The following is a 20,036-nucleotide window of genomic DNA, read 5'->3' on the forward strand; positions in this document are numbered from 1 at the left end:
ACCGCCTACTTGCTATGCTTGTAGGGAAGTGGGGCACATCGCCCCTAAATGTCCCAATAAACCCCCAGCACCAGCTGCTGCTCCAGTCCCAGGGTTAGCTAGTGTAGCTTTGGGAGGGGATTTGATTTCCAGTGGGGAAGCGGGATTAGCTATGATGACCCTTGTCTCTTTAGGAGACCAAGAGATGGTCCAGGATACCTTGATACCCGCTAACACTAAGAAATACGGGCAAAAGGTGACCATCAATGGGAGGGAGATAGAGGCTCTGAGAGACACCGGGGCTAGTGTGACATCTGTCAGGTGTCAGTGGGTGTCTGAAGAGCAAGTAATTCCCAATGTGCTCCGCCCAGTAGTGGCAGCTGACACTTCAGTTCGCCTCTGCAAGATGGCGCGTGTTCCCTTTACATGGGGGGGAGTCTCTGGTACCTTGGAAGTCTGTGTCAGTGATGCCTTGCAGGTAGATTGTCTGTTGGGTAACGACCTGGAGAGTTCTCCATGGAAGGACGTAGAGCACAGAACTCACTTGGAGATGTTAGGACTGCCAGCGTGGATCTGTGTATCCACACGTGCCATGACAGCCAGTAAGGGTGGATTGGTAGAACTGGAGCCTGGAACGATGGCCCAGGAACCTGCCAGGAGGGGAAGGGGCAGAGGGCGCGGGAAACCGGCCCCCACTGTTCCCACGGTCCAGGAGGAAGCGGAACCTGAGGGGGATGCCCTGGAACCTACAGGGGAGCAGGTGGCCGAACTGGGGGAGTTGCCTGAGCTGACCCATTGGCAGCAAGAGGGTGGCCCCTCCAGGGAGGAATTCTGCCAGGCTCAGAAAGAGTGCCCTTCTCTCATTGGTGTGCGGCAGCAGGCTGCAGACCAGGCAGCAGGCCTAGGGTCCAAGGAACATTTGATTTACTGGGAAGATGACTTACTGTATAGTGAGCCTAAGTTCGCTGAGCCCGGTGCAGCCCGTGTGCTGGTGGTACCCGAGCGCTTCAGGAACTTCTTACTGGGTCTGGCTCACGACGTGCCTCTCGCAGGACATCTGGGGCAAGACAAGACCTATCACAGGCTTGTCACCCACTTCTACTGGCCCCAGATGAAGAAGCACGTCGGTACCTTTTGTAAGTCATGCCAAACCTGTCAAGCCAGTGGCAAGAGCGGAGGGAAGTGCGTGGCGCCCCTCCAGCCGTTTCCTGTAGTGAGCACCCCTTTCGAGCGGGTGGGCATTGATATCGTAGGGCCCCTGGATCCCAAGACCGCCTTAGGCAACAGGTTTATCCTGGTCTTGGTAGATCACGCCACTCGGTACCCAGAAGCAGTCCCTCTCAGGACAATCACAGCACCCGTGGTGGGCCGTGCATTGATGGGGATCTTTTCCCGTGTAGGGTTCCCTCGAGAGGTGGTCTCCGACCGGGGTACCAACTTCATCTCTAGGTATATGAAGTCTCTGTGGGAGGAGTGTGGAGTAACGTATAAGTTCACCACTCCTTACCACCCTCAAGGAAATGGATTGGTTGAAAGGTTCAACCGCACCCTGAAAGGTATGATTATGGGCCTAGCGGAGCCCATGAGACGGAAGTGGGACGTCTTGTTACCATGCCTGTTGTTTGCCTACAGGGAGGTGCCTCAGAAGTCCTTAGGGTTCAGCCCCTTTGAACTGCTGTATGGCCACCCTGTTAGAGGACCTCTCACACTGGTGAAGGAGGGGTGGGAGAAATCCCGTGGGAAAACCCCCCAGGATGTGTTCAGCTATGTGCTGGCCATCCGCAACCAAACGCAGCGCTTCAGGAAGCTCGCTCAGGAGAACCTAGAAGCCAGCCAGGAGGAGATGAAAAGATGGTACGACCAGAATACCACTCTGGTAGAATTTCATCCCGGGCAGAAAGTGTGGGTGATGGCGCCGGTGGAGCCTTGTGCGCTCCGCGACAAATGGACCGGGCCATATGAGGTGGTAGAGCGCAAGAGTGAGGTGACCTACCTGATCAACATGAAGACTCCTAGGCAGCCCCTTAGAGTCTTGCATGTGAACCGCCTCAAACCCCACTTCGAGAGGTCTGAAGTGACGATGCTCATGGCTACAGATGACGGTGGGGAAGAGGATAGTGATCCACTCCCTGACCTCCTGGCAGCGAAGGAGCAAGACGGGTCAGTAGATGGTGTAGTCCTCTCGCCCACACTGACCCCGGAGCAGCAGAGCGACTGTCGCCAGGTGTTGGGTCAGTTTGCCTCCCTGTTCTCCCTAACACCAGGAGTCACCAATTGGTGCGTCCATGATGTGGACACTGGAGATAGCCTGCCTGTGAAACAGAAGTTTTACAGAGTAGCTGACAAGGTCAGGGCCAGCATCAAGGAAGAAGTTTCCAAGATGTTGGCGTTAGGGGTAATTGAGCCCTCTAGCAGTCCCTGGGCTAGCCCAGTGGTCCTCGTTCCCAAGAAATCTGCTACACCCGGTGGCCCGTCAGAACTTCGGTTTTGCGTGGACTACCGCGGGCTCAATGCGGTCACCAAGACTGACGCGCACCCCATCCCCAGAGCTGATGAGCTCGTGGATCGGTTAGGAGCTGCCCGGTACCTCAGCACCTTCGATTTGACTTCGGGGTACTGGCAGATTGCCTTAACTGACGGGGCCAAGGAGAGGTCGGCATTTTCAACACCAGAGGGGCACTTCCAGTTTCGAGTCATGCCCTTTGGATTGAAGAATGCCCCTGCCACCTTCCAGAGACTGGTCAACCGGGTACTGACCGGGCTGGAGCAATTCAGCGCCGCATACCTGGATGACATTGCTGTGTTCAGCTCCACTTGGGACGAACACTTGCAACACCTCTGTGAAGTGTTGAGGGCGCTGCAGAAGGCAGGCCTCACTATCAAGGCTAGTAAGTGCCAGATAGGGCAGGGATCAGTGGTGTATTTGGGACACCAGGTGGGGAGCGGCCAGGTGGCGCCCCTACAGGCGAAGATCGATACCATTCTGGCTTGGGAACCCCCCAAGACGCAGACAGAGGTGAGAGCCTTTCTAGGACTCACCGGGTATTACAGACGGTTCATCAAGGGATACGGCACCATTGTTGCCCCCTTGACGGAACTAACCTCTAGAAATCAGCCCAGGAAAGTGAATTGGACCGAGGCCTGTCAAACTGCTTTTGATGCCCTGAAAACTGCAATGTGCACAGCACCGGTGCTTAAGGCGCCTGACTTTTCGAGTGAGTTCGTAGTGCAGACAGACGCTTCAGAGCAAGGCGTGGGAGCAGTACTCTCACAGATGGACGACGAGGGCGGGGACCAACCCGTAGCTTTCATTAGTAGGAGGCTACTTCCCAGGGAACAGAGGTGGAGCGCTATTGAAAGGGAAGCATTTGCTGTGGTCTGGGCCCTGAAGAAGCTGAGGCCCTACCTGTTTGGGACTCACTTCCGTGTTCAGACCGACCACAGGCCCCTCAGATGGCTAATGCAGATGAGGGGTGAGAATCCAAAACTGTTGAGGTGGTCCATCTCCCTACAGGGAATGGACTTTACGGTGGAACACCGTCCCGGTACAGAGCACGCCAATGCTGATGGTCTGTCCAGGTTTTTCCGCCTTAGCGATGGGAACTCCCAAGAGGGTGGGTAGTTCTCCCCGCTTTCAGCTGGAGGGGACACGTGTTAGACCTGACATCCTTGGCGTGGGTTTTTCCCCTATCTTTTGCCTCTGCTACATGGATTTTTGATGCTGTGCTGGATTTCGTTTTGCTGGTTTAGATGCTTTGGACACTCTGCCACTGCTAATCAGTGCCAGAGTGTAAGTGCTCCCTGTGTAAAATATCGTATCGATTGGATATACCTGATTGGCATATCTGTATCACCATGAAGTCCCTAGTAAAGTGCACTGTGTGTGCCAGGGCTGGTGATGACGGATGCTACTAGTGGGTCTGCAGCGCTGATTGCGCCACCCACCTGTGTAGCCCTAAAACAGTGTCTCAGGCCTGCCGCCGCAGGCCTGCCTGCAGTCCCCGGACTGCCATGTCCCCCTGGCCAGTGTCCACACTGGCCGGGCCTAACCCTTCCCTTTTCATACACGTCAGTCATCCCTATGGAAGGCCCAAGGTACCCCCCTGGGCAGGGTGCAGTGTATGTAGCAGGTAGAGCATGTACTAGTGCAGGTAACATGTTCTGGTAGTGAACACCGGCCATTTTGTGTGTTCACTACTGCAAGGCTATCTTGTTCCATAGGCTAACATGAGGGAGGCGGGTGCCAATGGCTATCCGCCTACCTTCTCATACGAACAAGATAAGACATGAGTGTTTGATATCCCTGAGCTCAGCATTTAATAACACATCTTTTAGGAGAGATTGTTTTTAAATCCTGAGTTGGAGAACAGTACTTTTTAGAGAGTAGCTGTTCTCTTGTCTGACCCTTCTGTGTGCCTGGGCGCGCTTGTGGATTGACTGTCTGGTTTGAGAGTGACAGGGGCTGGGGATCCCCCGGGAGGTTGGCTGAGTCAGCCCTCTGCTGAATGGCGACAATCGCAAGGAGAGTGGAGGGAGGAGATAGCACCTGGGATTGAATAGGGCTGTGCCTGCCTGCCACTCTGCTGGCTCCACCTCCTGCTGGGCGGCTGACGACCTTGCCCCTCGCTCTGAAAAGAATGTAGGAGCCAGGAAAACAAAGTGCTCCAGCAACACCCAGAACTGGATCAGACCGGGCTCAGGACCCACTTGCACAAAGACTTCAAAGACTTCCAGGGGTATAAGTACAAGACCCCTGACAACAGATTTTTAGATTCGACCATCGAGAGGAACCTCTGCTGAAAGACGGACCGCTGAAGAACTAAAGGAAGATTGCCGTGCTGTGTGCTCTAAAGGCTGACCTGTTCTGGCGTACAACTGAAGCTAAGGAGAAGAAGGGGTCCTGCTGTGTGCTGACCCTATCCACTTGACCAAACAAGACTTTGCTGTGTGCTGTGTCTTCAACTGAATCTCCAAGGGCCTGAGAAGAGCTGGCCTCCTGTTTCGCAACCCAGGGATAGAAAGGTTGCCAAGAACTCAAGACTCTGCTGTGTCCCACCTGCGCTGCTGTGTGCCGCAGGGACCGTGGACTGTTCTACCAAGCTTCTCAACATCTGCCTGTGAGGTGGGCTGGCTGCTCTCTGTCTTGCTAGAGAGTACCACACCGAGCCGGGCCCGACACCGGTTGCCGCATCAAGAAGATCGACGTGCTCATCGGCACGTGCCTTGCCGCGACCCGGAGGCCTGAAGCAGATCGAGAGTCGTATTTCCCTGCTCTACGAAGCTGCGCTGTGAGTGGCTGACTCCGGTGACGTCGACATCGTCACTGGGGGCTCGTCGAGGGAGTTGTGGAATCCTTGCACCGAACAGCCCGAGGAGCGCTTGTATAACGAGCGCAGTGACACCGCTGGAGCAACGTAGCTGCCTAAAACATCGAGAGCCTACAAACTGATTCATTCTCAGTGAGTATCGAATCACTCAAGAGACTAGAGACTATCGTCTGACGGTCCCGACCAACTAAGAAAGCGACTATTGTGTAAACCTGTGATGCTTGATTTCAACTGCGGAAACTAGATAAAGATATATTATTTTTGATATAACTCACCTGTGTGGTCTAAGTTTGTGGTGTGCGGAGGAGGGGTCATTGTGGTGTCTACGTGCAAATACCTTACACATTGCCTTGGGGATAAGCCTGTCTGCTCGAGCCAAGCTACCTAGAGGGTGAGCAGGGGTTATCTACCGTGTGTGTCCCTGTACCCTGACTAGAAGCAAGGGTCCCTGTTTGGTCTAAGGTGAATACCTCTGCCAACTAGAGACCCCCAGATCTAACATTGGTGGTCAGCGGTGCGGATTAGAACCAGTATTTGCACTTGACCTGCAGTGACTCTTTGTACATCACTAATCTAGTAAGCAGTTGCATCGCACGAAGTTTTTGCGAAGACTATTCTTGGAGGATCGACGAAGCATCATGTCTCTGAATGGAGTAGGTGAGGAGTCGGAATTGCAATTTGAAGTAGAAAAGTTGCTCACGTACAAGAAGGAGCACCTAAAGCAATTCTGCAAGCAGCTTGGATGCCCAGCGAAGGGCAGCGCCAACAGGACGGAGCTACAGAAAGCTCTAAGGGCCTGGTGGGAGGCCAAGAATGGCGCAACCGAGGAAACTACGGAAGGGGATGGCACACCGGAGCACGGATTTGGATCCGATGATCTGCCAGTGAATAGGCCAGCGTCTAGGGCTGGCAGCGCCCATTCCAGTAGGAGCCTCTCTCCAGAGGAGCTGGAGGAAAACCAAAGGGTTAGAGCCCATGAGATTGAACTTTTTAAGCTCAAAGCTCAAGCGGAAGAGAGGAAACTGCGCCTTGACAGTGAGAAAGAGGCGGAGGAGAGGAGGAATGCTCTTGCGTTAGAAGAGAAGAAACTCCAGTTGGCTCATGAGTTGAGCATGAGGGAGCTGGACATTAAAGCCAAACAGGTGGCGTCCAGTCCGAATGGTGGCAGCGCACAACCAGTACAGGCGGGTAAAGTATACATACCGAAAGATTTGGTGCAGAATTATCAGAGGGGTGAGGATATCTATGCGTGGTTTAGATCCTATGAGCTTGCCTTGAAGATGAATGAAGTGCCTGAGAAAAGTTGGGGAGCGGGTTTGTGGAAGCATTTCGAGGCCTCTGGGAGGGATGTCTTAGCACCCTTAGAAGCAGCAGGGACCTTAACCTACCCCACGATGAAGGAGGCCTTATGCCTCAGGTATGGGCTTACACCAGAACAGTACCGACAGAAGTTTAGGAACTTCAAGAAACTTGATTCGAGTACGTGGGTGGAGTGTGTGAGTATGTACATCTAAAACAGAGATTTTGCTTTGCAATTGCACACCGGACTCGCTATTAGCGGACCTAGCTCCATTAATTAATACACAGCCTAAGAGGTATTTGGGGATGTATTTAACAGAAAATATTAACTACCTTTATGCATTAAATTATAATCAAGAAGGAACTGTTAAAATAGAATGACCTCCCAGTTTCAATAATAAGCCGAGTAGCCATAATTCTAATGATGATACTGCCTTTATGTCATTTCCTTTTTTAGCTCTTCCTAATGCAGTACAAATGGAGTTTTTTTAAGGATGTTCAAGGCCTTGTTTCTACATTCATATGGGCACATAAAGCGCCGAGGCTTTTAATGGATACGCTTTTTAGACCAGCGTCCGAAGGGGGACTCGCTCGCCCTGATTTGGAAGAGTACTATTACGCGAACTTTGCACACATCGTATATAGAACTGTGAACGATCTTAACATTAATAGGTGCGATGATAAATTTTAAACTTCATTTATAAGGAATATCTAATCTGAGATTGTATGCGTTTAATAAAAACTCCTAAAAAAGTAAGGTATAAAACCCTTCAATGGAGCATTAAACGAAAAAACTGTTATATTTACATTATTCGATCCCCACTATAAATGGAGAAACCCTTCTCGCGGATATCCAAATAGGGCAAGATTTATTATTAGAACCAGAAATTATGTCCAATTAGAAAAACCAGAGTTACAGTAAAATAGGAGTTTTGTTGATGGGAGGCTGGAAGACCTGGTCTGAAATAGAACCAACGCTTAAACATAGTAGAGCCATTTTGCAATGGTCATTTGCGAGGGTTAATAGTTTCCTCTCAAAACTTAACCCTTCATATATTTGAGACGCCAGTGAACTCGTAGAGTAATTAGTAAATACACACGGCGTATGTCAATAAGCGGTTGGCACTCTTTGTTTCGGACCCAAGGGGCAAAAACACTGTATCAAAAAGCACAAAAATATGGGTAAACTAGGAAGGGCTGCATATTTCCGGTATGGACTGGAATCAGATCAATAAGTATAACAGCACCTTGCTGAAAAGCGGCTAATTTTAGGCGGATGCAGTTTTATTCTAAGTGGCTGTTGTATCGTCGTCCAGATTTCCTACACAAAATGAATCCCCAGATTTTAGCAAATTGCTTTCGAGGAGGGGGGAACTGGACTCATATTATTTGTGAATGTCTGAAGCTAGGTGGATTCTGGGAAAGTATTAACAGATACTGTCATCATATTCTGAAAGTCCCCCAGACAATAGTTTTAGGATACTCCACAGGGTTTACAGCCACCACGCTACAGAAAAAACAGATGTATATCCTGGTTTTAGCTGCGAGATCGTTGATCTTACAAAATTGGAGATCGAATGTCATTCCCACTTTTACACAGTTATTTAGTAAATTGAATAAGATTAAAGAGCATGAAAGAAAGTACGCCTTAAGAGCCAGTTCCTATAACAAGTTCAAGACCATGTGGGAAGACTCAGGCTAATTTAGAATATCAGGCTGCTATGCTCTCGGATTGGATATGCCTTTTAAAATACTGTTAAATTAGAATGTATAATTAATGACGCAAGTCTTTTTTGTATATTATAAACCTTTTATGTTTATGAACTATGTATGGCTTTTAAACATCGGTTGCAATTGTGTAAATACGCCATTCCTGTTAATGAATTTCTTCTTCTGATTCTTACTTATGTATTATGGAAAGATGAGCTATCTCCAAATAAAAATAAAAATAATTATTTTTTTATAAAAGCCAACTGTTTTCAGAGGTGTTTTGTATAGTATGATGTCCGCATATGTAATGGTTGAGATGCCTTTGCCAAAGTGGTGCCAATTGCTTTACTTGTGCACTGCTGTACATAGCTACTCACACCAGTTTATGTATTTTTTTTACAAAGCAGGTTTTTACTATCTGTAGAATACAATAAACAGATACAACTCCACAAAAAAAACACATACAAAAGAAACAAAGCAAAGGAGACCGTCCTAAATCAATCATAAGAACTTAAAGCTGTCTATCGTCATGATCTAGCTTATTTGTTAAGGAAGCCTAAAAAATAATTACTAGCTTAATAAAGTAGATAAACTAGGATTTATATTCTTTTGTCTTGTGACCTGCGCCAAGTCGAGTCTCCTGACATACAGTCTGCAGAGCAGGAATGTATAATGGCTTGTAAGCTGCGGCACCCGTAGTGTGTTTGGAGGGGGCTTAATGATCCGTTTGGTTTCACTTATGGTGCAAAGCATGGATTTAAAGTATCTTTTTTAGGCGATACTCTCCCCCGTAGACCTGAAAGGTTCCTTTCAGTGTCAGTTTTCAATTAACCATTGGCAGGGGTCCTAAGAAATCATAACAAAAGAAAATATATACCAGACAAAGTAAACTACAGCATTATATGGATTCTTAAAAGTGAGGAGAAGAGAGTGAAGGGGGCGGGTGGGCAGCCAGTGAAGGGGAGATGGTGGGAGAGATAAGAAACAGTGCAAGCTAGTGCTGCTGCCAACCCCAGACATGATTCTGCCCTCCTGCTGCTCCTGCTGCTGAGCTGAGCTCGAGCAGGGGAAGGTAGAACAATAATTTTCCTGTCACAGGGAGGTGTGGCAACCTCCCAGACAAAACTTAGTGTATTGGGCTGGTTTGGGGCACTTGCCAGCACCATCAGACTGCTTTGAAGTGATCATTTGGTGCCCTCCTTGCGTACTCCGGCTTGAGCCAGTTCAGGGAGCCCATGGCTCCCGCTCTTGCATGAAACTGGACAAAGGACATGGGAGTAGCCACCCCTCTGTCCAGCTTCTCCACTCGGAGGTACCCCTAAGTATTCCTAACCCCTTTCCTATGGTATTTAAGGGCTTACCTGTGGGTGGGGCCTCAGATTAGTCGATTGGACACTTGGACTTCGCTGAACTTTGCCTGGAACCGAGACTGCATCACGGAAGACTCCTGCTGCTCCTGGTCTTGCTGTTCTGCAAGTCTTCTTCATCGTCCGTGTCTGTGCTTCTTCCAGGATCTTCAACAGACCTGTTGGCATCAAGGACACCCAAAGTAATCTCCCTTGGAGTGAAGAAGTCACTCACCTGCATCTAAATGCACTGCAATGAAGCTGACCGGTCTGCTACTCCTGACGTCCCACAGACTTCGAAAGGCTCAGCAACCCAGGTGGTGGTTCTTCAAATCCCTCTGGCCTGACCTGTCTTTGCAAGTTTGAGACCAGTATCCCTCGTCGGAACCACTGGGACTGAACCCCTGTGCACAGTGTTGACTTGCTGTTGCCAAGGCTTGTTGGTTCTGCACTCCAAAGATCTTCGGGCAACAAGAACCTCCAGCTTCTTTTCCTGTCAAGAACAGCGTCCTCACTGCATCCTCTGCACCATGGGGCCTTCATCTTCGGTGAGCTGCTCGATGTCCTCTTGCAACTCCTGTGTCTTTGGCCTGTGGGTTCTCTCGAGGGTCTTCTCCTACTCCAGTGGGCTCCCCTGCTTGCTCAGGGCCTGCTCTGAGTCTTCTGCTTGTGGTGAGTCCTTTGGACCTTGCTGGTCCCAACGTTGCTCCTTATTCGCTTTCCAAGCCTGTTGAAGCTGCCAAGGCTTGTTGGTGTTCCCGCTGAACACTGACCCCCTGGTTCTCGACTTCCGACGTGGGACAGCTCGTGTATTGCTCCTGATCTTCCTTAGCGTCGGCTGGTCCTCACAGCTGCAGCAATAAGGTCACTGTCATCACTCCTGAACCCTCCCACATTGGTGGGCATTGCTCTTCTGTCTCCTGGTCACCTCTGAGTGGCATAGACACTGTCCCCTCTGCTTTCAGGTTCTCCTCTTCAAGAATCCACCCTTGGATTCCACCGGACTCTTGCATAGTCTTCTCCAGCGGATCTTTTCTGAAGTCCTCCATTGTGGTCTACGGCGATTTCCAATGTCACTTCGTACCTATGCACCCGGCTTTCCTCATGCGCGTATCCTGGTTCCTGGGATATCCACGGGTGGGGTGACTCTACAACCTCTTGTCTTCCACGTGGTTCCTTCAGGGTCCACTAGGAAGGGTCTTCCTTCTTCAAAACTGCAATCGCGACTTTCCCATTGACTTCTATTGAGTACGCGGCTGTGTTTCCTCTCTGCACATAACCTCTGTGGGGTTCCTGGGCACTTACCTTTGGTGGTTCTTTGTGTCCCCTGCTCCTCTGGGTCCCGACTTTGGTCGCAGTTCACATTCCACTTCCTTAGAATATGGTTTGGTCTCCCCTTGGAGACCACTGTGTATTGTGCGTACTTACCTCTTGCAATTGAGGTATTCTTGTATATTTGTGGTGTCTCCGGGCAAGAGATATACTAATGTGTCCAATGTATTAGTGAGTGTTGTTTAATAAATAGGAGTGTGTGTGTGTGTGTGTGTGTGTGTGTATATATATGTGTGTGTGTGTGTGTGTGTGTGTACTGTGTGCCTATTTTTCATTTAACCTACACTACAGATTAAACTGGTCAAACAAGCTGCTTAGCACTCCACCTGGATAAGCCTGAAGGCTGCTGTCCGCAGCTACCACTTACAGAGCTTTCTATGGTTGTCTAAGACCACTAAAATCACCATAAGGGACATCTAGATTAGTGCAAGGTGCTTCACTTGAATAAGTGTGCACTATATATTAATCCAGCCTCCTACATATATATGTTATAGGTTAAATATCCACATATAGGGAATCTCTATGAGTAAGAACAGTGAAAGACTCTTAATGTAATGGAGCAATAATATGTAACTTGCACCTAAGCGTATTGGTCAATCTTTATCAGTGTTAATTGGAAGTTAGCCCTAGTAAAAATGTTACAAGTAGGTATGTCTTTACTGAAACTATTTATTTCCCATTTTAATAAAATAACATTAAATAAGAGCTGCCCTCTAATGGGCTTGGCCACTCCGTCCAAGCAGGTTAGTTTGAGGATTTCTTACTGGTGATCTTCTATACACTGCTCATTCACCCTCCTCCTAGCAGGGATGAGTTTGGTATTCTGTTCTACTCTTAATGAAGAGCAAGTGTCAGTCACAGAGAAAGAAAAGTACTTTCTTTCAATTATAGTCCTCAGCTTTGTCTGTCTTCCTTGATATTTATGTACAACCTGCCCTTTTACTCTGGAAACATGGCTAGAAACTGTTTTATTTGGATGTATATCTGCCCTTTTGGTCAAAATAAACTGCCTAACTAATACTGCTCAGCATTCTAGGCCTGTGTGCCACATTATTTCCTTCACAAATCAGTGTTAAAGTTCTCTCCTGAAAGGTAATAGCTTTGTGTGTTCTGCTTTTTCTTTGCTTTTTAAGGGATTTAAATTATGGTTTGATAGTGCTATGTTATGTTTGGAAATGTGACCCAGGATCCTGCATGTACGCACAGCTGTTAAATTTAAACTATGATGGAGGCTGACCGCTTGCTTGCTCTCCTTCTTCCAGGTGTTACTCTGCAGTGCAGAACGGCCTTCTGGTGGTGAGCATGTTGATACACAACCACAAGAGCTTGGCAGAGCAGTTCGTAAACTGTGGCATCCAAGCTGTGCTGCTGAGCTGCTGTGAGAGTTCCTCCAGCCCCCAACATGAGATGCTGGCGCTGATAGTCAAGAACCGCCTCTCCGCACACAAATTGCCCCCTGACATGGGCAACACAGGATCTGACCCACCCGGTAAGATCTCTGGTTTTTGCCTCTCCACTCTTGGTAGATTGTCCCCACCAGAAAAACTTTTATGCTGTGGGTGCCAATGAAGTCAACCATTAAGTAAACTCTTCCTGTCTGCTCTGCTGCCATCACTCTGATAGTAGGGAAGTGTTGTACCAGGTGAGAGCTTTCTGCTTCCTTTTGCTACTTAAATCAGGATAGATGGGGTGACTCACTAAATCGTTCGACTCTCTGGGGATAGATGAAGAAAGCCGTTAGACCAGAGTTTCCTACCTTTAGCTTTTAGCCACCAAAGGAACATGAAGTGATCTGTCAGGTAAGAGCGTTCTGCTGCCTATGCTACTTCCGCTCCAACAGTCGGAGAACCTTGCTGACTGATACAAGATTTGTGTTGTCCTCTTCATCCACTGAACGTAGGTCAAGTAAGCCAGCAGAGGAGTTTCCGGCCTCCTTCCTCCACTAAAGGTAAATTAAGGGACTGTCTGTAAAGAGTCCCCTGTCAGTGCTGCTCTCTCCACTTTGAAGGATGGTGAAGTGCGCCACCAGAGACATTGCTCCCGTCTCCCTCCACTGCAGGTAAATGAATGCTGCTTCCACTCTGAGGGTTGATGAAGTGAACCTCCAAAAATAAGAGCTTCCTTTTCTGCTTCTACTCTGAGATGATGAAGTAGTTTGAATGGGCATATTTGCAAGCTGAGTTACGTGTACCCACCTTCCATGTTCCCTCTTTGCCATCAAGACCAGGATTTCCCGCCTCAGAGCCAGCAATCTGACTGCTTTTTTCTTCAGAGAGGCAGGGCCATCGGTTCACTGCTTGCTTGTCATGTGTAACAAGAGGATCAACTCTAATTTGATGGATTCCGCCCGTTCTCGTGGATTTTTCTTACTACAATCGTGGCTACTGCACCTGCCTACTTATTGTATGATTCTGGGCACTTCACAATCTGCGTCCCTCTAATTGTAAATTTGTGCAACGTTCAGACATCTGCTGCTGAACTGCTTGTTTCCTTTATCTGCTGCCTCTTCACATCTGATTTCAGCGGTCTGGTTTCAGGTGACTACCACACATTACAGTCTTCTGTGAACATAGCCTTGCTTTTGAGATGCTCCTTCTGTTAGATCAAATTGTGTAAAGCTCACATAAATCTGTTTTGTCTTACAGATTCTACTGTGCTCTTTGACTTGAAAGAGATGGACTTGAAGAAATTGTTGATCAGTTTGAAGGAGACCAGCTTGTCCAAAGAGATTATTTTGGCCCTGGAACGTGTCATCTGTGAGGAAACTGTTTCCATTGAGGGCGACATCTCGGAACTCATGAAGGATAGAGACTCCTTCTTGCTGCTACTTAAAAATCTTGAGCAGCTGCGCACAGAGAAGTCTGTGCAGTTGGGCATTTTGAGGTAAGGTTTGTGTTTGACAGCACCCTGGCGGTGGATGAATGGATGGATCTGCAGTCTGAGCTGTGGGCCCATAGCAGCCTCTGGATGTGACCATGTTAGAGAGGCACTAAGGTGCAATAACGTTTTCTTTCATCCTGGTGTGCTTCTCCCCACCTGATTGTGAATGCCTTTGTTCCCTTTTGTTCCAGAATGTCACTTTAAAAATGGTAATAGTGGATTTTTGACCTCTCATTTACCTTCCTCTTATCTTGACGTCCCTGTCTCCTCCCACTGACAAATACAGTGCACCACTGATGTCAGTCACTGACTTGTAGGAGGTTATTATCAGGGACAGCAGTCAACATTGTGGGTTCATTTTGGAGAGAAGGATTTGGTAGTGTGTGCAATAGAAAGAAGCTGTAAGGGCTACATGTTCATGAAGGTGCTGTCAGCTTGGCGCAGTCTAATTTCTAGTTCATGGGAACAGTACCTAGTAGTGAGACCTGGACACATTAAGTTCTCCAGGATCCTGTGAGAGGCTATCCGCCTTCACAATTGATGCCCGTAACAGCAGAGGTGTCCCATGGTTCCTTGGGTTTGAGATCAACTTCTCCACAAAAGTTAATCCTTCAACTGGTGAGGTTCATTTATAGCTATATGATATCAATTTCACAAAACGGTAACAAAGGGGTGGGGGGATCTAAAGAGGTGAAGCTTTATATCTCAGAGCACAAGTAGAGATCTCTGTCAAAGCGCAGGTCTTGTGCTGCTCGAAGTCGCTGGCCCAATCTCTGTTTCCATCAGCAGGCCGTCCCTGTGAACTATCAGCTTTTTGCTCAGATTCCAAGCACAAATCTAAACAAAACACACTTGACCCTATCCCGCTGTTCAACCTGGATAGAGAAGGCGTGTGGACATCGAGATAAACATCACACTCATTCGAAGTCTTGTCCCAATATGCTCGGGGTAACCTGGGCTGTCAGAATCCTGCAGCAAATAGTGGCCTTCAAGGACAGCATGCTACATATCTTTGGTGCCATTCCAGGCCCCTCTAGCATGCCTTCAGGCCACAGGTTGCTCTAATGGCCTTCGTCAGACATGCCTCTGTTGGCCCCTCCCCCAGTCGTGCATCTGTTCACTTGGAACCTGTTACTGCTCCTTGATTACTATTGATTCCACTGGTGCTGACGGAGGGTCCAGTGCCCATGTCTGACTCCAGACTGACCTCTGCCCAGGCTCGACTGAAGCTACACTATGAGATGACAAAAAGCGTAACTGGTCGTTTCACCGCCTGACTTTCACCTGGTGCCTCTGCAGTGGCACAACTGTCCAAAGGCTCCATTCCTCTGAACCGGACACTGTACAAAAGACACAAAGAACCCCAGGACGAGGATGATGATGATGAGGATTTGCAAAATACCAATGGGCTACACAACTTCTCTCAAACTGGGCTTAATGAGCCAGCAGCAGAAGAGAGTGCCTGGCTCACTGCAGTACTCTGCGGGAGGGGCTGGGTTGCTAGATCTACAGTTCCCTCCATTGAGACAAAAATAGTCAAAAAGGGGTTCTCCAACCCAGACGGATTTTGTTGGAGCCCTTGCTATCCTTTAATGATGCCCCCACTGACATCATGATGGCTGCATAGTCCAATCCTTGTTCTTGCCTCCCGTCAGTAGGCCAGTACCTGGATGACCTAAGCCTGCACCCTGTGAGTCAGGCTTTCTAAGCACCCTGCTCCAGAGAATGTAATTCTGCAAGCCTCGACTAGTAAAGGCAATTCTAATGCCACTTATGGAATTTAAAAGGATTGATGCTTTTAATAGGAATATTTTAATCTGCAAGTCTACCCCTTATGTCCATAAAAGCTTTGTTTATGGTCCAGGTACATACATGCTGTATGGAACATGGCCAGTGATATCTTGCCAGCGTTCCCAGTGGCACCAGTGTCAGGAGGCAGATGTGAATGAGGTTCTCTGTATTGTTTTATAGATTTTCAGCATCCTTAACGGATACTTCCTTTGGGCCCAGACTCTTCGCAAAAAGGCAGTATCTGCTTGAGCGATTTAAAGACCGCAAAGTCACCCCACTCTCTGAGGTTTTTAAAGCCTGTGAAACAATTCTGCAATCAATTTAGGAAATCCAGAGTTTATTCAGGGGACTGTCCTGTAGGTAGTGTCAGCCTTCCCAACCAGTGGTGCAGCAGACCATTGCACGAAGCAGCAGGGCCCTTAACCCTCCAATGCCTCCTTCCCTGCTGGAGGGGCTGCTAAGCTTGAGTTTATTATCCACTGTTTGTCAGGGCGATGGGAGACGGGAGAAAGCATTGCCTCCTCCGCTGCATAGCCATCATACTGGACAGATGGGTCTTGCACATCACGGCTTCACCGTACCATTCCTTTCCTCCCTGCCCTTTATTCCTTCTACACCAGAACACATTTTGGAGGAGCACTTGATGGTCCTGATGCAGAAAGTAAACCTTTTACTCTCTAAGGGTGATATTGAACGGGTTTTCTTGGGCCAAAAGACGAGGGCTCCTTACCTTAGACCATTGTATATTAAATTCCTTTCAGCGCAGGGAACAAATTCAGAATGCTCACTGTGAGACCGGCCTCACGGCGTTGCCCTCTCCATCATCCAGCCAACCTGCAACCACCCTCAAGACACGACATCTCCGACTCCGGCCGCCCCAGCCACCCCCGATCCCCAGGCCGGCCCGAGGCCTGACAGACTCAACACCCTACCACGCATGCCCAACCGAGGGAGCGGGAACCCTCGAGCCAGACCCAGAGGCGCCAGCCCAGTCACACCTCGGGTCGCCTTCCCCGGGAGGACTCAATCGGCCACCAGGCCCCTGGGGAGCAGGCGCCTCCCCTACCGAGCGTCTGGGGTCCCTCCCAGACCCACCTGAAAAGACCAAAGAAGTGAGCGGCAGGAAATCCCGCCGGACCCCCTCCGTCACCCCAGTCCCCCCTCTGCGAGCACCCCGGACTTCAAAGAACCAGCGGAGTATAACAAGGGGTGCCGGAGAAACAAGGACAGAGAAGACCTGGAACCATCTGAGCCTGCTGACGCTGTCGCGGCTCCTGAACGCTGAAATCACTTGGGCCTGCTGAGTGACTCGCGGCCTCTCGCTATTGAATCATCTGAGCCCTGCGGACGAAGTCGCGGCTCCCGAACACTGAACCACCTAGGCCTGCTGAGTGACTCGCGGCCCCCAGCTATTGAACCATCGGAGCCCTGCTGACGGAATCGCGGCTCCCGAACTCTGACCACCTGTGCCTGCTGAGAGACTCGCGGCGCTCCCCTTGAGGACGACTCGGTAAGAGATCGCCCAGAGACACGACACCCTCCAGCTCGAGGATTGTGAGATTCCGCAGGGTATTTCGCAGAGACACTATCTTGAAAGACTGTCCCGCTACCCCCATGCCCCACGACTGATTTGTGGTACGTTGTGCCACTGCTGTACTACTTGCCTTTTGGATCATAAAGATCCCTTGAAATCATCGATAAAAGAACCTATCGTCCTACAAAGAATACGTGTGGTGTCACTCTGTTCGTAGTGCATCTCCGGGTGTGCGCGTGCGCGCCTGGTTCGGCTTACTTGGGAGAGGTGGGTCAAAGGGGTGGGCAAGACGTGTATCGAACCCCCCTCCGGCGAACGCCTTTCCAACATTTGGTGGCAGCGACGGGATCCGAGCCGACACCGAAAGAGAGCGTGCAGTGAACGACTGACGCACTACCAAACAGTGATGGAAGGAGAAACCTCCCTGGGTGCCGCAGGTACCGAAGTAAGCTCACCGTTCCGAGAGGATCAATTGGACTATTACACGCATAGAGAATTAAAACAGTTTTGCAAAGACCTTGGCATCGCTACCACCGGACTAAGCACAAAGGAAGACTTCCAGAAAGTACTGAAAGCCTGGGTCGAGACGGGGGCGCCCCCGACCCAAACGGAAGGGGATTCTACCCATGAACCACCAAGCATCCCGGCGAGAAACAACGGGCCAGAGGGGAACCTGTCCCCCGAGGAACTAGCGGACCGAGAGAGAAGCCGCAACCACGAACTTGAACTGGCAAAACTAAAAATCGAGGGAGAGATAAAACTGGCAGAGAAGAAGTTAGCCGTCGAGCAGTTACGGCTACAAGGGGAACTCGAAGAGAAGAGACTCCAAAGGGAGCACGACGAAAAGAAACTCCAGCTAGAACATGAACGCGGCCTGAAGGAGATTGAGTGGCGGGCTAGAAACGAAAAGTCACAGCCACCCGGGAATCCACCGTCCGCTCCCACCGGGGAAACCAAAGTTCACATCCCCAAGGATGTGGTAAAGGAGTATTATAAGAACGATGATATCCAGCAGTGGTTTAAGGCCTACGAAGTCGCCATGACCTCTCACCGAGTCCCGCAAAAGGATTGGGGGGCTGGCCTATGGGGCCGGTTCTTAAGCGAAGGAAGAGTCACTCTGCTAGATCTGCCCTCCACGGTCATGAACTCCTACAGCCACATGAAGGAAGCCCTCGTGGGCCGGTACGGACTCACCCCCGAAATGTACCGACAACGGTTCCGAGATTGCAAGAAGATACCGGGCACCACGTGGGTAGAATACGTGAACTTTTACAGCCGAGCTCTGGACGGGTGGATCAAGGGCAGCAAGGTCTCCACCTTCGAAGAACTGTTCGATCTGATTGCCTGGGAACATTTAGCGGCCAATTGCTTTATAGAACTGCGCCAGCATCTCCTGGACAGTAAACTCACCGACCCTCGGAAGCTGGCCGCTGAGGCTGATCGTTGGGTGAACACCCGGGCCACCCGGGGCCCCGTGGGGGACTACGGCCGCCACAGTCAGGGTCCCCCCCGCCAGAGGGGCGGAGGGAACCACGGCCGACCAAGAGACTTCCCCGGGGGGTCCTCAACCAGCCCCCCCAGCAGCCCACCAGCGGCGGGTTCAGCACAGTCCCCAGCAAGCATCGGAGCCCCAGGACGACCAGGTCCACGAGCTAGGATCACCTGCTTCCGCTGCCAGCAGCCCGGACACTACGCCAATGACCCACAGTGTCCCCAGTATCAGCGAACCACAACGACCAACCCCACGGCCCGGCAGATGGCCTCCGTGGCTCTGGGGGAAGAGATGGAAGACTCCGAGGAATGGGAACCGGCGGCCATGGCCCTGGTCTCCCTTGGTGATCGAGAAATGGTCCCCGGGACACCCTTGCCCGCCAACACAGAAAAATACCGACAGCGGGTGACCATCAACGGCCACCGAGTCGAGGGCCTTCGCGACACCGGGGCGAGTGTCACCGCGGTCCACCGCAGCCTAATTTCAGAAGACCAGATCCTAACCGGGGCCCTCTGTCCGGTCGTATCCTCCGACAATTCTGAGAGCCTCTGCCAGATGGCGCTGGTGCCCTTCGAGTGGGGAGGGGTCTCCGGAGAACTGAAGGGCACCTCCCTCCGGTCCGGACCTCGCAGCCCGTAGACTGCCTCCTGGGCAACGACCTGGAGAGTTCCCCGTGGGGGCAAGTAGAACGAAGAGCCCACCTGGAGATGATGGGCCTACCAGAATGGGTCTGCGCCACCACGCGCTCCATGACCGCACGAGTGCCTCCCTCCAAGGGCGGTGAAGCCCTCTTACCGAACACTATCTCCGAGAGCCGGGACCCCCTACCAGAAGCAGACAACCCTCCTTCCGAGGGAGAAGGAGACACTAACCCAGGGGAAGGACAGGAACCTTCCGCCCCAGAGGCCCCGACGGAACTCGAAGAACTGCCCGAGTTGGCCCAGTGGCGCTGCGAAGGGGAGCCCTCCCGCGATGAGTTCTGCCAGGAACAGACCACCTGCCCCTCCCTCGAGGGACTTAGACAACAAGCCGAAGCACAGGCCGCCGGTGACCGAACCGGAACCCATTGGATCTATTGGGGCAATGGCCTCCTATACAGCGAGCAAAAGTCCGCCGAGCTAGGCGCAGCACGAGTACTGGTGGTACCCCTGCGGTTCCGGAGCCTCCTCCTGGGCCTGGCCCACGATGTACCCTTGGCAGGACACTTAGGCCAAGACAAGACATACCAGCGATTGGTGACCCACTTCTATTGGCCCAAGATGCGAGCGAATGTAGAAGCACACTGCAAGTCCTGCCTCACGTGCCAGGGCAGTGGGAAGAGTGGCGGAAAACGCAAAGCTCCCTTA

At 50.6% G+C, this 20,036-nt stretch overlaps 1 protein-coding gene across 1 annotated transcript in view; it reads left to right on the forward strand.

Annotated features, from left to right (window-relative positions):
• CUL9 (cullin 9) overlaps positions 1–20,036 on the forward strand; it is a 751,325-nt gene that overhangs the window by 244,879 nt on the left and 486,410 nt on the right. The window contains exons 12-13 of the mRNA XM_085610160.1: positions 12,256–12,482; positions 13,639–13,876. Of these exons, the coding sequence (XP_085466286.1) occupies positions 12,256–12,482; positions 13,639–13,876 (465 nt within the window). The remainder of the gene's footprint in view (positions 1–12,255; positions 12,483–13,638; positions 13,877–20,036) is intronic.

The sequence above is a fragment of the Triturus cristatus genome, chromosome 6 (assembly GCF_964204655.1).
Source record: "Triturus cristatus chromosome 6, aTriCri1.1, whole genome shotgun sequence".
Lineage (NCBI taxonomy): Eukaryota > Metazoa > Chordata > Amphibia > Caudata > Salamandridae > Triturus > Triturus cristatus.